Source organism: Sciurus vulgaris (assembly GCF_902686455.1).
Source record: "Sciurus vulgaris genome assembly, chromosome: 8".
NCBI classification, from domain to species: Eukaryota; Metazoa; Chordata; class Mammalia; order Rodentia; family Sciuridae; genus Sciurus; species Sciurus vulgaris.
The window spans coordinates 149,292,064-149,305,134 of NC_136468.1; the positions used below are offsets into that span (position 1 = coordinate 149,292,064).

The window sequence follows — 13,071 nt, forward strand, 5'->3', positions numbered from 1 at the left end:
GAGAGGCAATGGCTGTGCCTCTTGGAGTCTTCTTGCTGTGTGTGGTAAAATGCAAGAGGAGAGGTAAATGGAGGCAGGACTGTTAAAAAGGATGGACCTGAGGATGTTGAAGGTCTTGGCATCACCAGGTGGCAAACTATGGGAAAAGCAAGAGACTCCCTATCAGAAAAGTGGGCCCTACAGCAGAGACCAAGGATGGGACTCAAAATCCTTCACTGAAACCTGAAGGGCAGGCATGGGGAGCTATCTTTTCTGTCCCCATGTGACTTCTCAATTTTGGGCAAAACCAGGAGGAAAGGTGTATGGTATCAGGGAACCAAAACAGACAAGCTGGGCACTAGGCCCAAGTGGCCATTAGAGCCAAGGCACAGACCAGCTGGGCTAATGACCAAGTGGTCATTAGAGCCAAAGCACACAAAAGCAGACTGACACTGGCATACCAAACAGAACAGATCACTACAGCAGTGGGATCCAGGGTTTTCTGTCATGACATCCAAATGTGCAGAAGACAAGGGAAAATCACCTTTTATTTCAAGCAGAGTGAAAAAAAAAAAAAAAAAAAACTCTCAATTTGGAATTACAAATAGCCTTGAAGCCAATAAAAAAGTAGAAAACGTCAGCAAGCAAATGTAACTTATAATAAAGATCCAGAGGTACATCATAGAACTGAAAAAGTAACTGTCAGTGGGGCTGACAGCATAAAATCAGTGGAGGACAGACAAAAGGATTTACTCAATATGGGTAACAGAAAATAGGTCGGGGAAAATGAGCAGCGCCTGGGGGCTTGTGAGCAACGACAAAAGACCTAAAGTTCTGTGAGGAGACGGGAAGGGGTGTAGGACTGAAAAAGTGTTTGAAGAAATAGTGGCTGAAGACTTTCCAAATTTGACAAAAGACACAAGCTTATGGATTTGAAAATCTGGGAAATCACAAAAATGACAAACCCAAAGAAGTCCATGCCAAGGCAAATCATAATTAAGCTTCTGAAATTTAAAGACAAAGAAAGAATCTTAAAAACATCCAGAGAGAGATAGTACACTAATTTGAATGAGGATGAATTTCTCACCTGAGACCAAGGAGGCCAGAAAGACATAGCACATTATTCCAGTGCTGAAAGGAAAGAACCATCGGCCCTGAGTCTATATCTGAAAAGGTATTCTTCAAGAATGAAGGGGAAATAAAGACATTCTTACACGAACAGAGACAGAGAATTTGTTTCCAGGAGACCTACCCTTAAAGAATGGCTGGCAGAACTTCTCCAAACAAAAGGAAAATGAAAAGGATTTGGAACTTTGGAAAGGAAAAAAGAATGACAGAATGAGTGAATATTAAATAGGATAGAAGTCTTCCTAAATTCGAATTTCTTAAATTATATTTGACAGTCATATTTGGTTGAAACAAAAATGTATGACATCATCAATGTGGTATTTTAAGTTCATAGAGGAAGTCTTTAGAACAATTGTTTTTCAAAGTAGGAAAGCCAGGGAACCTAATGGAATTAAGGTGCCTGCACTCGCAGTGGTCAAACTTCGTTATCATAAGACCAAAAGAAGCCATGCATTGTGGAGGTTAAGCTGCATACACGTGCATGCCCATAGGCGCATGTGATTCCAAAGGTGGTGAGATCCGAATAAGCTCTGCATGTGCCAAGTCCAGGTGCTTGTTTTGGGTACTGTCCTCCCATTCCAAAGACAGTCACTTTTGGCAGGATCAGGTAATGAGTACATGGGATCTCCAAATATATTTTTTTCTTTCAGTGAATTTGTGATTATATCAAAATTAAAAGATAATTAATAGAATACAGTTCATCCTGAAATAACAACTGTTTTGTTTCAATAATTCAGCACTTCTAAAATTACATGTATTCACCTTTATTACACTGCTACCTTTTAATAAAGTGTAAAATATACTTCATAATGTCCTTCTTTCAATTTTATTCACTTAGTTAAATGAAACTTATCACTAGTACAAAATTGACAGTTGGTATCATTTATTATAAAATAAATTTATCAAAAGTTAATACAAAGAAAACAGTGTTTTAAGATTCTGAGTAGATGCTGTCTCTGTGCGTGTGTTTATTAAGTATCAGGACAGCGTTAAAGACTTTGTAGCATTGAACGGAGGCAGTCCTAGTGATGTGTTCTGGTGGACGGAAGAATAGAAAGGGAATAATTTTTCAGTGCATTAGTGTTTTTAATGCTGTGTCCCTTTCCCACTAAAGGCATCTCTCTTACCCATAAAGATCTTCACTTCTCACCCGTAACACAGTACAAGGGCATTGCAGAACCCCGAGTTGCCTGTCACAGTGCTGGTTCAAGGAGGCAGAATGACCTGTTGTGAATTAGGCATGTTTCAGAAGTCAAGTGGACCTGGGGGCAAGTCTGCTAGTTAGCTGTTCTCATGTTTTAGTCAGTTTGCGTCACCGTGACCTAAAGACCTGACAAGAACAACATAGAAAAGGACAAGTTTATTTCAGCTCATGTTATCAGAGTTTCAGTCCATGGTCAACTGACTTCATAGCTCCAGGCCAGAGGTGAGGCAGAATGTTGTGGTGGAAGGGCATGGAGGAAGAAAGTAGCTCAGGACATGGCAACCAGGAAGCAGAGAGAGCCCTGCCCTCAGCAGGGACAAAATATAAACCCCAAAAGCACACTTACAATTACCTGCCTCCTACAACAACACCTGCCTACAGTTACCACCCAGTAAATCCATATTGGTGGATTAATTCACTGATTAGGTTGTATGTCTCATAATCTGCTCATTTCACCTCTGAACTTACTTTCATTGTCCCACGCATGAGCTTTCGGGAACACCTCCGATCTAAACTGTAACACATATGTCAACCCCTGTGAGCCTTGGCGTCTTCATAGCCACAGTGAAGATGAGGTTCGCTCTACAGCTGGGACAGCCAGGCTGGGCTTGTCCCTGCCTCTGCGCATGATCAGTTTCATGGCCCCTTTCTTATGGACATGATCAGGATAGCAGTCCAACCTCAATCTTCAGCCTCTGTGAGGACTGAATGGGTTAAACTGTGGCTACTGCAATGGCAGTTGTCCTATGGGGAGAGTAGGCCCATAGAAGGTCTAATAGTACAAGGTGTTGCTGCCCCTTCATCCCCTGATGTGTTCCTCCGTGGGTGGTCACAGACTAGGCAGCAGCCACAAAGCAACGTCCTCACCTATGAGGGCACAGGACAGGTTCTTCTTGAGGGGAAAGTTCTGGAATTGTAGAGGCAGAAAGGTTTCTCAGGTAGGCTGTGGACAGATGGCAGTCAGAGGAAAGCATGTGCCAGGATTAGAGGAAGGACCAGAGTCTTATGGAAGGAAGGCAGAAGCCAGGGTGGGCGACAGGAGAGAACCGTTCACATGTTTTGTCAGTAACGTGAGCAGCTTTGCTTGTAGGGCAACACCTGTAGGTTAGGGCTGAATGTGCCAGGAGAGAGGTACTCCGGCAACCTTGAGGGCCTGCGCAGGGAGGAAGCTGCTTCTGCAGAGTCTTAGTGGCCCTGGCCGGTGAGATGGGGTGTTGGAGCAGTCCCAAGCCACTGTTCATGATTCGTCTTTGCAGTTCCTGACGGGCCTTCCCGGTATTGTCACACCTTGATGTCCTTGGTCCTTGATCTTTATGCTCCTAAGGGGGAGGAACAGGCAGCCATTCTTACTCTCATTTTTAGCATGAGGTACTGAGCCTGTAGGAGAGCAGAGCACCTGGCTCAAGGCCCAGCAGGGAGTGTCAATGAGAATCCAAACAGCCACTCTGCCTCGGGATCTCTCAGTCCTGCCTCAGAAGCCGTGGTCCTACATTATTCCCACATGGGAATATTTTTTTGATGCCTAGTTTCCAGAACACAGCAGAGTCTCCATTTCTTTCTGTCTGGTGCCTAAGTCTCCTTTGGCAATGGACCAGGGAAGCCAGGAGCTGCATTTGCTGTCCATGTTCCAAGTATGAAGCAGCCTGTGTGGCACACAATGGCCATCAATAAAGTGATGGTGGGTGAATTAACCACTGAAAGTTGAGTGAATCAATGGATGAGCAGACTTTGCAGGAGAACAGCCATTTTATTTCACTCTGGACAGTCACTGTAAACCAGGGGCACAGGACACTCCTTCCCAATGAGGATGCTTATCTGTTGTGATCTATTTGTGCTCCAGGCCCACCCGGGAGAGTGAAGATGAGGAGGACGAGGAGAAGAAGGGGCGAGGCTGCTCCCTGCAGTACCAGCATGCCCTGGTGCGCGTCCTTACCCAGTTTGTGACCGAGTCATCTGACTTGGGTCAGCTGACCTATATGCTGGGTCCCGACTGGCAGTTTGACATCACTGACCTTGTATCAGAGTTCGTGAAGGTGGAGGAGCCCAGAATCGCCCAGTTACAGGATGGCAGGACCCTGGTTGGTCGGGAGCCAGGAATCACCACTGTTCAGGTACAGGGTGTCCACACTTCACTGCCTCACCCCATACCAGTCCCTACTGATGAGTGTGTAGGCAAATGTGCACATGTATGTGAGTGCGAGTGAGCAAACGTGCAGCTACAGAGTCTGCCTGTAAAAGAATCATGAGAGGCAATGGAGTATTTGCCAATTTTAATAACCTAAAACATTTTGTATTTTAGAGAAGGTTGAGAAAAATATCTGATCTCTTTTACCAGAGAAAGCTAAATGAAACATGTAGTGTAAGTAACCCTTTTCCCAATGTGACACTCTTTGTTTTTTTATCCCTACTAGGAAGTAGTAGAACCTCTGAAAGCTAATTTCCCCCCAGTCTCACCATTTAATCATTTAGCTCTGTTATACCTTTAACAGAAGGCAAGGACTTTTAAAAGCATGTATTGGCATTATATATTACAAAGAATCCAGAGTTAAAAGCTCTCTATTTTCATCATAGTAAAACAATTTCTAACTGATTTTGGAAACATAAAAAAAGTCACAGCTTGTTTTATTTTTGCAAATGTAAAATGTTACTGCTCATAGTTAATTAAGTCTTATTTTAGGTGTTGCCAAAGTTGATTTTTGGCAAAGTCAGATTAAATATGTAACATTCTATATTTGTTTGTATTTCCATGTAATATATTGCCACCAATTTAGTGTTTCAAGACAACAGTAATGTATTAAGTTATACTTCGGTGGGTATACAGTCCTGGTGGGCTGGACGGGTTCTATGCTCAGGGTACCCAAGGCTAAAATCAGGGTCCTGGCTGGAATCTTGGAGTTTGGGGAACTTGACTTTCAAGCTTGTTCTGTTTTGTGGAAGAACTTAGCTCTCTGTTATAGCTCTGAGGTCACAGTTTCCTTGCTGACTGTCAGCTAGGTGTCACACTGTGCTCCGAGGGGACAGCTCCATTCTTTCTTCGCATGGTCCCTCTGTCATCAGTAATGGCTGAACCCAGTCCTTCTCACTCTTGGAGTCTGAATGTTCCTGCCACCAGCTGGGGAAGGTGCTCTGCTTGTAAGGGTTCCAGTGATGACATGGAGTTCACCTGTGTGATTCAGGAGACTCTTGTTTTAGGGCCAGCTGTGCCATATAACAGTGTGATTGTAGAGTGCTTTCTCATTGTGTTTGAAGGTACCTGGGACTATGGCCAAACATATCTGGGGGGACTGTTCTAGAAACTGTGCCTTCCACATAGTCCTGTCCAGGTTTCAGTCTCCTGTGACCGCACGTTAGATGGCGGAGTGGGAGGAATGACTCCTTAGGACACGACCATTCCATTCCCCACTTTAACTGTTCATCCAGTTATCCCACAGTGGACCACTCAGTGGTCATTACTGTCCCATGATGGACATCTGCCTGCCCACTGGAGAGGATGTGAGCAGAGGAGGGCTGAGCACCATTTCCTTTAGGAGTCGCCATAGGCCGCTGCTTCCAAAGCCTGAGTGTCGGTTTTGGGAAGTGCTCCTCCTTGAGTGCTGAGGACCAAGGCAGGAAATTTTAGTTACTGCTTCTGACTTAAAACAAGCTTGTCTCAGAAAATGTGCTCTTGTTATCATGGCATGAATTCCAGGGCAGGAAGTGGACCAAGGTGACCTTTATAAAACTCCTTCAAGTGCTAAGTTTAATTGAACAATGGCGGGATTCCTACAGAAGCAGCCTTCCTCTTGTGCTCCCTCTGAGCGCTGCAGAGCTCTCCCAGGGCCCCAACTCCAGGGCTTGAGATTGTCACGTGGGCAGAGACCACGCTTTCTCACTTACTCCCCAGGTTCTCTCACCTCTCTCTGACTCCATCCTGGCGGAGAAGACCGTGACTGTCCTGGATGACCGCGTCACCATAGTGGAGCTGGGCGTGCAGCTGGTGGCTGGCCTGTCCCTCTCCCTACAGCCCCACAGGGTGGACCGGAGGGCCATCGTCTCCACAGCAGCTGCCCAGGACGTCCTGCAGGCTCCACAGCAGGTGAGAGCCCGGAGGTCCTGTTCCCCTGGTCCTTGGTCAGCTCCTCTCTGGGTCACTATATCCCACACAGAAGGTCAGCAGGGCCCAAGCCCCTCCCTGTTCTTGGAGCTGCCCCCTGCCTCTCCTCCAGTGCACTGAGTGTGAGGAGAGCACACAGGGGCTGAGGCTCATTTTCCTCTGCCCTTTGTTTCCAGCAGGATAATCTGTGCTAGGCACAGTCCACTGCTCCACTGTGAGCTGGGGTCACGCTTTCACTTTGGCTATACAAAATGAGTAATTTTTGATGTAGCATCTTGCTAAGTTGCTGAGGCTGGCCCTGAACTCATGATCTTCCTGCCTCAGCCTCCTGATTGGCTGGGATTACAGGTATGCACCACTCTGCCTGGCTTTTGCAAATCATTTATAAAGATAACAGAGGCACTGGGCCAGTCAAGCAATCCAACTTCATAGTCCACCATTTCCCAAGAACTCACCAGAGTGTGTTTTGCCTCAACAGCATTGACTTCCTAATAAAGAAGGTTCAAAGCCATATTATCTTTAGCTGTAGTCTGATTAGTTGCACCTAAAATTGATTCAGATAAATTGCCTGCTCTTTCAAAGTATTTTTAGAAAGGTCAAAAAATTCTTTGATATGGCATGCAATAAATTAATTTACACTGTAGTGCATTTATGAAAGATTGTTATTTATTCCTCATATCAGTGGAGCTCCAGCAGATTATTGATGCCAGTTCAAGGCATAACAAGAACTGTTAAAGATTATAAAACAGAAGGGTTTTTTCTGTGTATACATAAAAGAATTTATATAAGAAATCATGCTCTTTGTAAATTTGAAGGGACCTGATCACGCTTTGGTTTCGTTTCCTCAGGAAGCCATCGTCAGTTCTTGGATTTTGTTCAGTGATGGCTCTGTGACACCTTTAGACATTTATGATCCCAAGGATTATTCCATAACTGTCTCGTCACTGGATGAAATGGTGGTGTCCGTCCAGCCAAACCTGCAGTCCCAGTGGCCAGTCGTGGTCGCAGAGGGTGAAGGACAAGGGCCCCTGATCAAGTTGGAGATGATGATCAGTGAGCCTTGTCAGAAGACCAAGAGGAAGAGCATCCTCGCTGTGGGCAAAGGCAGCGTCAAGGTCAGGTTTGCACCTGGCGCCGAGGAGCACCGAGGAGGCAGCAATGACATCGAGGGTGTGAGCCGGGAGTACAGAGATCACCTCGGCAACTCCATCGAGCGGGAAGGGAGCCAGGAGCGGGCGGTTCAGGAGTGGCTCCAGCATGGTGGCCCCCCTGGCCCAGAGGACAGGACCAGCAGGAGCACAGCCCTGCCGCTGCCTGGGGAGGTCAGGGACAAGAAGCTGCTCAAGAGTGGCGGTGCAGACGCTGTCACCAGCTTCCCCACCCAGGGCAGGTTTCCAGAATCCAACAGCCCCAGTGACCTTACAGTGACCTCCAGGGGCTTGACGGACCTGGAGATCGGCATGTACGCCCTGCTCTGCGTCTTCTGCCTGGCCATCCTGGTCTTCCTGATCAACTGTGTGGCATTCGCTTGGAAGTACAGACACAAAAGGCTTGCCGTGAGCGAGCAGGGCAACGTCCCCCATTCCCACGACTGGGTCTGGCTTGGGAACGAGGTGGAGCTTCTGGAGAACCCCGTGGACATCACCCTGCCCTCGGAGGAGTGCACGACCATGATTGACAGGGGGCTGCAGTTCGAGGAGAGGAACTTCCTGCTGAACGGAGGTTCCCAGAAGCCCTTCCACAGTCAGCTGCTCAGACCTTCTGACTACGTCTATGAGAAGGAGATGAAAAATGAACCTGTGAACTCTTCCGGCCCAAAGAGGAAGAGGGTCAAGTTTACTTCCTACACCACCATCCTCCCAGAGGACGGGGGCCCGTACACCAACTCCATCCTGTTTGACAGCGATGACAGCATCAAGTGGGTCTGCCAGGACATGGGGCTGGGGGACTCACAGGACTTCAGAGACTATATGGAAAGACTGCAGGACCAGATGTGAACTTCTTTCTTATGTTGTATTCACCTTTATGCCTTCTGTTTTCTGATGGGTGGAGCAGAGTCTGATCAGCAGTGGGGTGACTTAACGAAGTTGCGTCCGTGGAGGTCTGGAGGGAACCTTTGCAAGCGTGTTTCAGAGGCTTGGAGAGCTATGGCAGCTGGGTTTTAAGCCGGGAAATGCCTCTAAAACAGCTCCTTGTAGGGACTGGAGAAATTCTAAGACAAGTTTTGCCTGCAGCCTGTTACCAGCTCAGAGCAGGTAGAGTAAACCCAACCCCACAGACATTGCTGGTCATCTCATGGAGAATGGCTGTGTGTGGTGAGGAGAGATTTAGATGGTGATTTTTCTGTTCTTAGACCTTTTAAAGCACAGTGGGCCGGTACAGCCCTTGGCCTGGGTTTGGACACGCGTGAGAGGTGACTGAATGTAGCTATCCTTATTTGTTAGGGGCGCTGCTCAGTATTTTTATATACATTTCCACCTGCACTTGTTCCTTTGACCTCTGGAATTTTTTTTTGAAACATGAAGAGAAGAAATTTCAGTCTTTTCTTTGAGCTTTGTGTGATTTACAAATGAGTTTTATTCCCTGGGATTTGCCACATCACGTCATTTCCTGGGTCTCCACGCAGGATGTCAGGTTTTTCAAGTTTTGCGCACTTCTTTCTTTAGTGACAGCATCTAAGAAGCTTACTCTTGCTTTGTTTTTCCTACCGTTTGCTGTTGAACTTTCTTGTATAAGATTGGGACAGGGGTTTTCCTTAAAATGTTAATATCCAGTGAGGGAGGGTCATCTCTTTACAGTTTTCTACATGAAGCTTAAAACAACTTGGAGGAAAGTTGTGAATCACACACATTTATTTTTGTCCTCTGCTGAAAATCCTTGGGAGCTCCTGAGTGTACTGTTGAGGGCAGAAAGCCCCTGAGGGAGCTGCGGCTATACAGGTTCTTTGTGGTCAAACTGAAATCACAGGTAGAATTGAGCTGCACAGAAGGGAAATCGCCCAGGAAATAGCTTCCAATTAAACTTTCCATTTTACCAGAAAAAAAAAAAAAAAAAGAAAAAAGAAAAATGATGTTTCAAGTTAGCAATACATATAAATCATCCATATGATGACTATCTTCACAGGTGTGTATTTGTGGGAAAAGCAATGGGTTCCCCCCAAAATTTACAAAACTAACTGACTGTTCCAGAGCCCAAGAAGCAGCTATTTAATATGAACAAACTCTAGCTATTGAAAAATCAAAGTGCTAAGAGAAAAAAAATGTGATTCTTGTATACTTTTTAAATAAAAAATATTTAAAAACATCATGAATCATCTCAAAGCAAGAATTTCAGATTAGTGAAATGTGACGACATTTTTATTAAGATGCTATAGTTGGAAAAGCAGACACTGGACTGAGCTGTCTCATTATGAGTTAACTGAGCCATTTGCAGTTCTTAGAAATGGAATTTGAAAGGCCCAAAGTAGGAAGCACATGCAGCAAGTCACCTGAAGCAGGTCCCTGACGCCCGATGGCTGATGACTGAGCTATTCAAGAGAATTGTTTTATTTCCATTGTTCTCTTATTTTAGACTCCCATGGATGGGAACATGACAGCCCAGCCTTTTCTAGCCGTGAAGCAGCAGCCAGAAAGTTCTCCTGTATCTCTTGCCTAACACAGACAGGGCTGAAATTGCAGGTGGTGTAGTCTTGACCTCAGAGGCTGGTATTGGTTGGTTCTGTAAGTGGTTAAAATGGGGCTCAGGAGCTGAAGCCCGGGACTACAGAGACCTTCAGCTTAAGTGGAGAATGAAGCAGAATACCCAGGCCTTGACTGCAAAGGAGTTTGCAGCTACCTGGCACCTTTTAGGTTAGCCAATGGCCTTTCGAAGGGCTTAGTGGAAGGTGGCACAGAACAGCTGTGAGGACAGAAGAGAGGTCATGCCCGATGGACACAGCTAAGCTATCCAGGAGTCTGGCTCCCTTGAGGAGACATTTTCAGTCCCATCCTCCTTTGGAGCTTCAACATTGAAGATATAATGGAGGTCCTTTCTGCAAGTGAGGGGTGTGAACTGAAGGGGAAGGTCACACTCAGCAGGCTGCCTCCACCAGCTCAGCGAGACTTTGGTGGGGGCATGATTTGCAGGAATTGCCATTGTTGTGGGGAGCATCACTAAGGAACATACAAAGCAGAGCCCTCCTGTGGTGGGAAAGTGGGACGGGGGAGTACTAGGATGTGCCAGGTCATCCTTGGTGGAGCTGGAAGCGGGCCATGGTCCTGAAGATGCTTCTGGTGGACGACACAGACTCACCCAGTGTGAATTGGACTCCACAGTCACCTGTGCTCCTTTGCATTAGAGCTCAGTCAGTTCAAGATGGAGGAGGTCAAATGGAAGGGCATGAGGAAAGGGTCCCTCTTACCGCCTAACATCCACTCACACACGCAGGCACATGCATCCATCCACTCACCTGTGTGTGAATGCTGACGAGTCAGTGCAGACCATTTATTGGAAATCCAGAGTGACTGTCCCTTGCTTTCAGATGTGGCATAGGCACCATTCATTAAAGTATTTTGTACTCTTATTTACTGCAGAGTATAAACTATGGGTTAAATCACCTTGTTTTCCAGGCAGGCAGCACAGCTATTAAGCACTATTCCCTAAATACCTAAGCCCAAACGGGACAGCATAAACTCTTAGGCCTTGAACTCCCATTTCCAGGCACCATGCATTCACCCATATTCTCTGGTTTTCATGCTTGAGATGTCCAAATCCTGGGTCTTGATAAAGAACCTGAGCTACACAAGGGTTGTCAAGTCCCTCTGTTCTCATAGAGTGGCATGCCCAGGTGCCTCCTGAGGGAGGAACCCGCAGGTTATGGGCTCTGGTCACAGGCAGGGCGGTGGAGGCTGAGCTGATGACTGCGTGGCTTGGAACAGCAGGAGATGTGCAGCCATTGTCTCAAAGTCCAGGTGTCTCTCTGTCAAGGCCAGAGTACAGGGACCAAGGAGCAGCTGCCACACCAAAAAGCCTGTGCTTAACCAGAGGTGTGCTGCATTCGAGAGATCAAGAAGAGGAAGCAAAGGGTCCGGCACACCTCAGAATACCTGTGTACCAGGAGAAGGAGCAGTCACCTTCCTGGCTGTCGTGCACACTGGCAAGGGTGATCCCCAGCCTACAGTGACCCTTCACATCTACGCAGAAGGTTTCAGTTCATGCACATGAAGGCAGCGGAAACGTGGACTGGTGTTTTTGTCCCATTGATGTATCTGTAGATATGTACTTGCTGATTTTTAAGTTTTAGCAGTCCACCTTTGTGCATGTTGATCAGCTTTCTTAGAAAGGGATCTTTCCAATATTGGCAAGTTGAGACCGCAGTAAAAGCATTGTCTGTCAACAGAACCACTCGGTCCACCAGCAGTGATCACTGGGGGTGGTTTTATCTGAATCCTTCATGCCATTGGCACCCTGGGGCTTTCTCCTCTAATCATCTTAAAAACTGTCTTAATTCTCCATTCTGGTCTCTGTAAATGACACCAAGGGTGGTTTATAAACTTAGTAACCTTCTCAATTAAAAGTACGTGTCTTCTGTAATGCACATCACCTGTATGTAAAGGGACAGGGTGGATGGTGGAAAAATTTACGCTGAAATATGGGTATCAGCTATTTTTGTATGTAATATAGACATTACACTGAAACACAGAGGTGTATCGGAATAAACACATTTTAAAATAAAAGCATGCAAAACTGTAGCATTTAAATGTACAGACATCCAACTCAAAAATATCTCAATTGATGGTGGGAAAAACATTAGGACCTGACATGGTGAAGTGCACTGAATTAGGAATTCTGGCCTGGAAAGGGCGTGACTGGTGTTGGCAGTGTTGATGAACTTGCTGGAATATTTTGATTTTACTCTTCATTATTTTTGGATTTTTCCTTTTTTTCCTGGAATTATTTCAGAAATAAAGTGACTTCACTCTTCCAGCATAATGATATATTCTAACCACAGGGTAATTCATCGTTTTTAACATGAAAATAAACGTTTAAATATTCCTCAATTGTTTCATTATTTTATCTACATGTTCTCTTTTAAATTTCCGCATTTGTATGATTGGCTATATTTATACATATATATATATATATTTTTCTTTTCAGCCAGAGATTTTAACATCCTTGATGCAATAATAAATGGACACCAAAAGAAAATGTTCCTTAAAAGTCAAAGATGACTGACATGTGAAAAACTTCTCACTTGTTTTCCTAACAGGCTGGGGAACTTTCCTAATGTCTTACAAGGAGGACTCATGTTTCTCATGTCTCGATTGAGGGTCAGATCACCTTGAAATTCAGTGCTGGGATGCAAGGTGCAGTGGGTGTTTGGTAGTGTGGTAACTTGTCACTTGGCTTTTCCTTGTCACTGACTTGGTTATGTGTGTGTATTTGGGCAGTGGCTTTGCATGGGCTCAAGCCTGGGTGCTGAGGACCCAGACAGCAAGCTCTAGAGACGCGAGGGAGACACAGGATAGCTGGGGACTCTGCTTCAAAGATGATGTAGGTGGTTCATTTGAAGGACGAGCAGGCGTGTTGGCCAAGTCCCTAAGGCTGTAAAGTGCATTTCTTGAAACTGCCAGCATCATCTTGATACTTTGGCAGGTCCCACCCTTGCTTTCAGGATGCATGCGGGTGT

At 45.8% G+C, this 13,071-nt stretch overlaps 1 protein-coding gene across 1 annotated transcript in view; it reads left to right on the forward strand.

The window, feature by feature from the left end:
* Positions 1 to 12,437, forward strand: part of TMEM132B (transmembrane protein 132B) — a 393,438-nt gene extending 381,001 nt beyond the window's left edge. Inside the window, exons 7-9 of the mRNA XM_079151212.1 lie at positions 4,152 to 4,422; positions 6,195 to 6,386; positions 7,253 to 12,437. Coding sequence (XP_079007338.1) covers positions 4,152 to 4,422; positions 6,195 to 6,386; positions 7,253 to 8,401 — 1,612 coding nt within the window. The 3' untranslated portion in view covers positions 8,402 to 12,437. The remainder of the gene's footprint in view (positions 1 to 4,151; positions 4,423 to 6,194; positions 6,387 to 7,252) is intronic.
* The last annotated feature ends 634 nt before the right edge of the window (positions 12,438 to 13,071 follow it).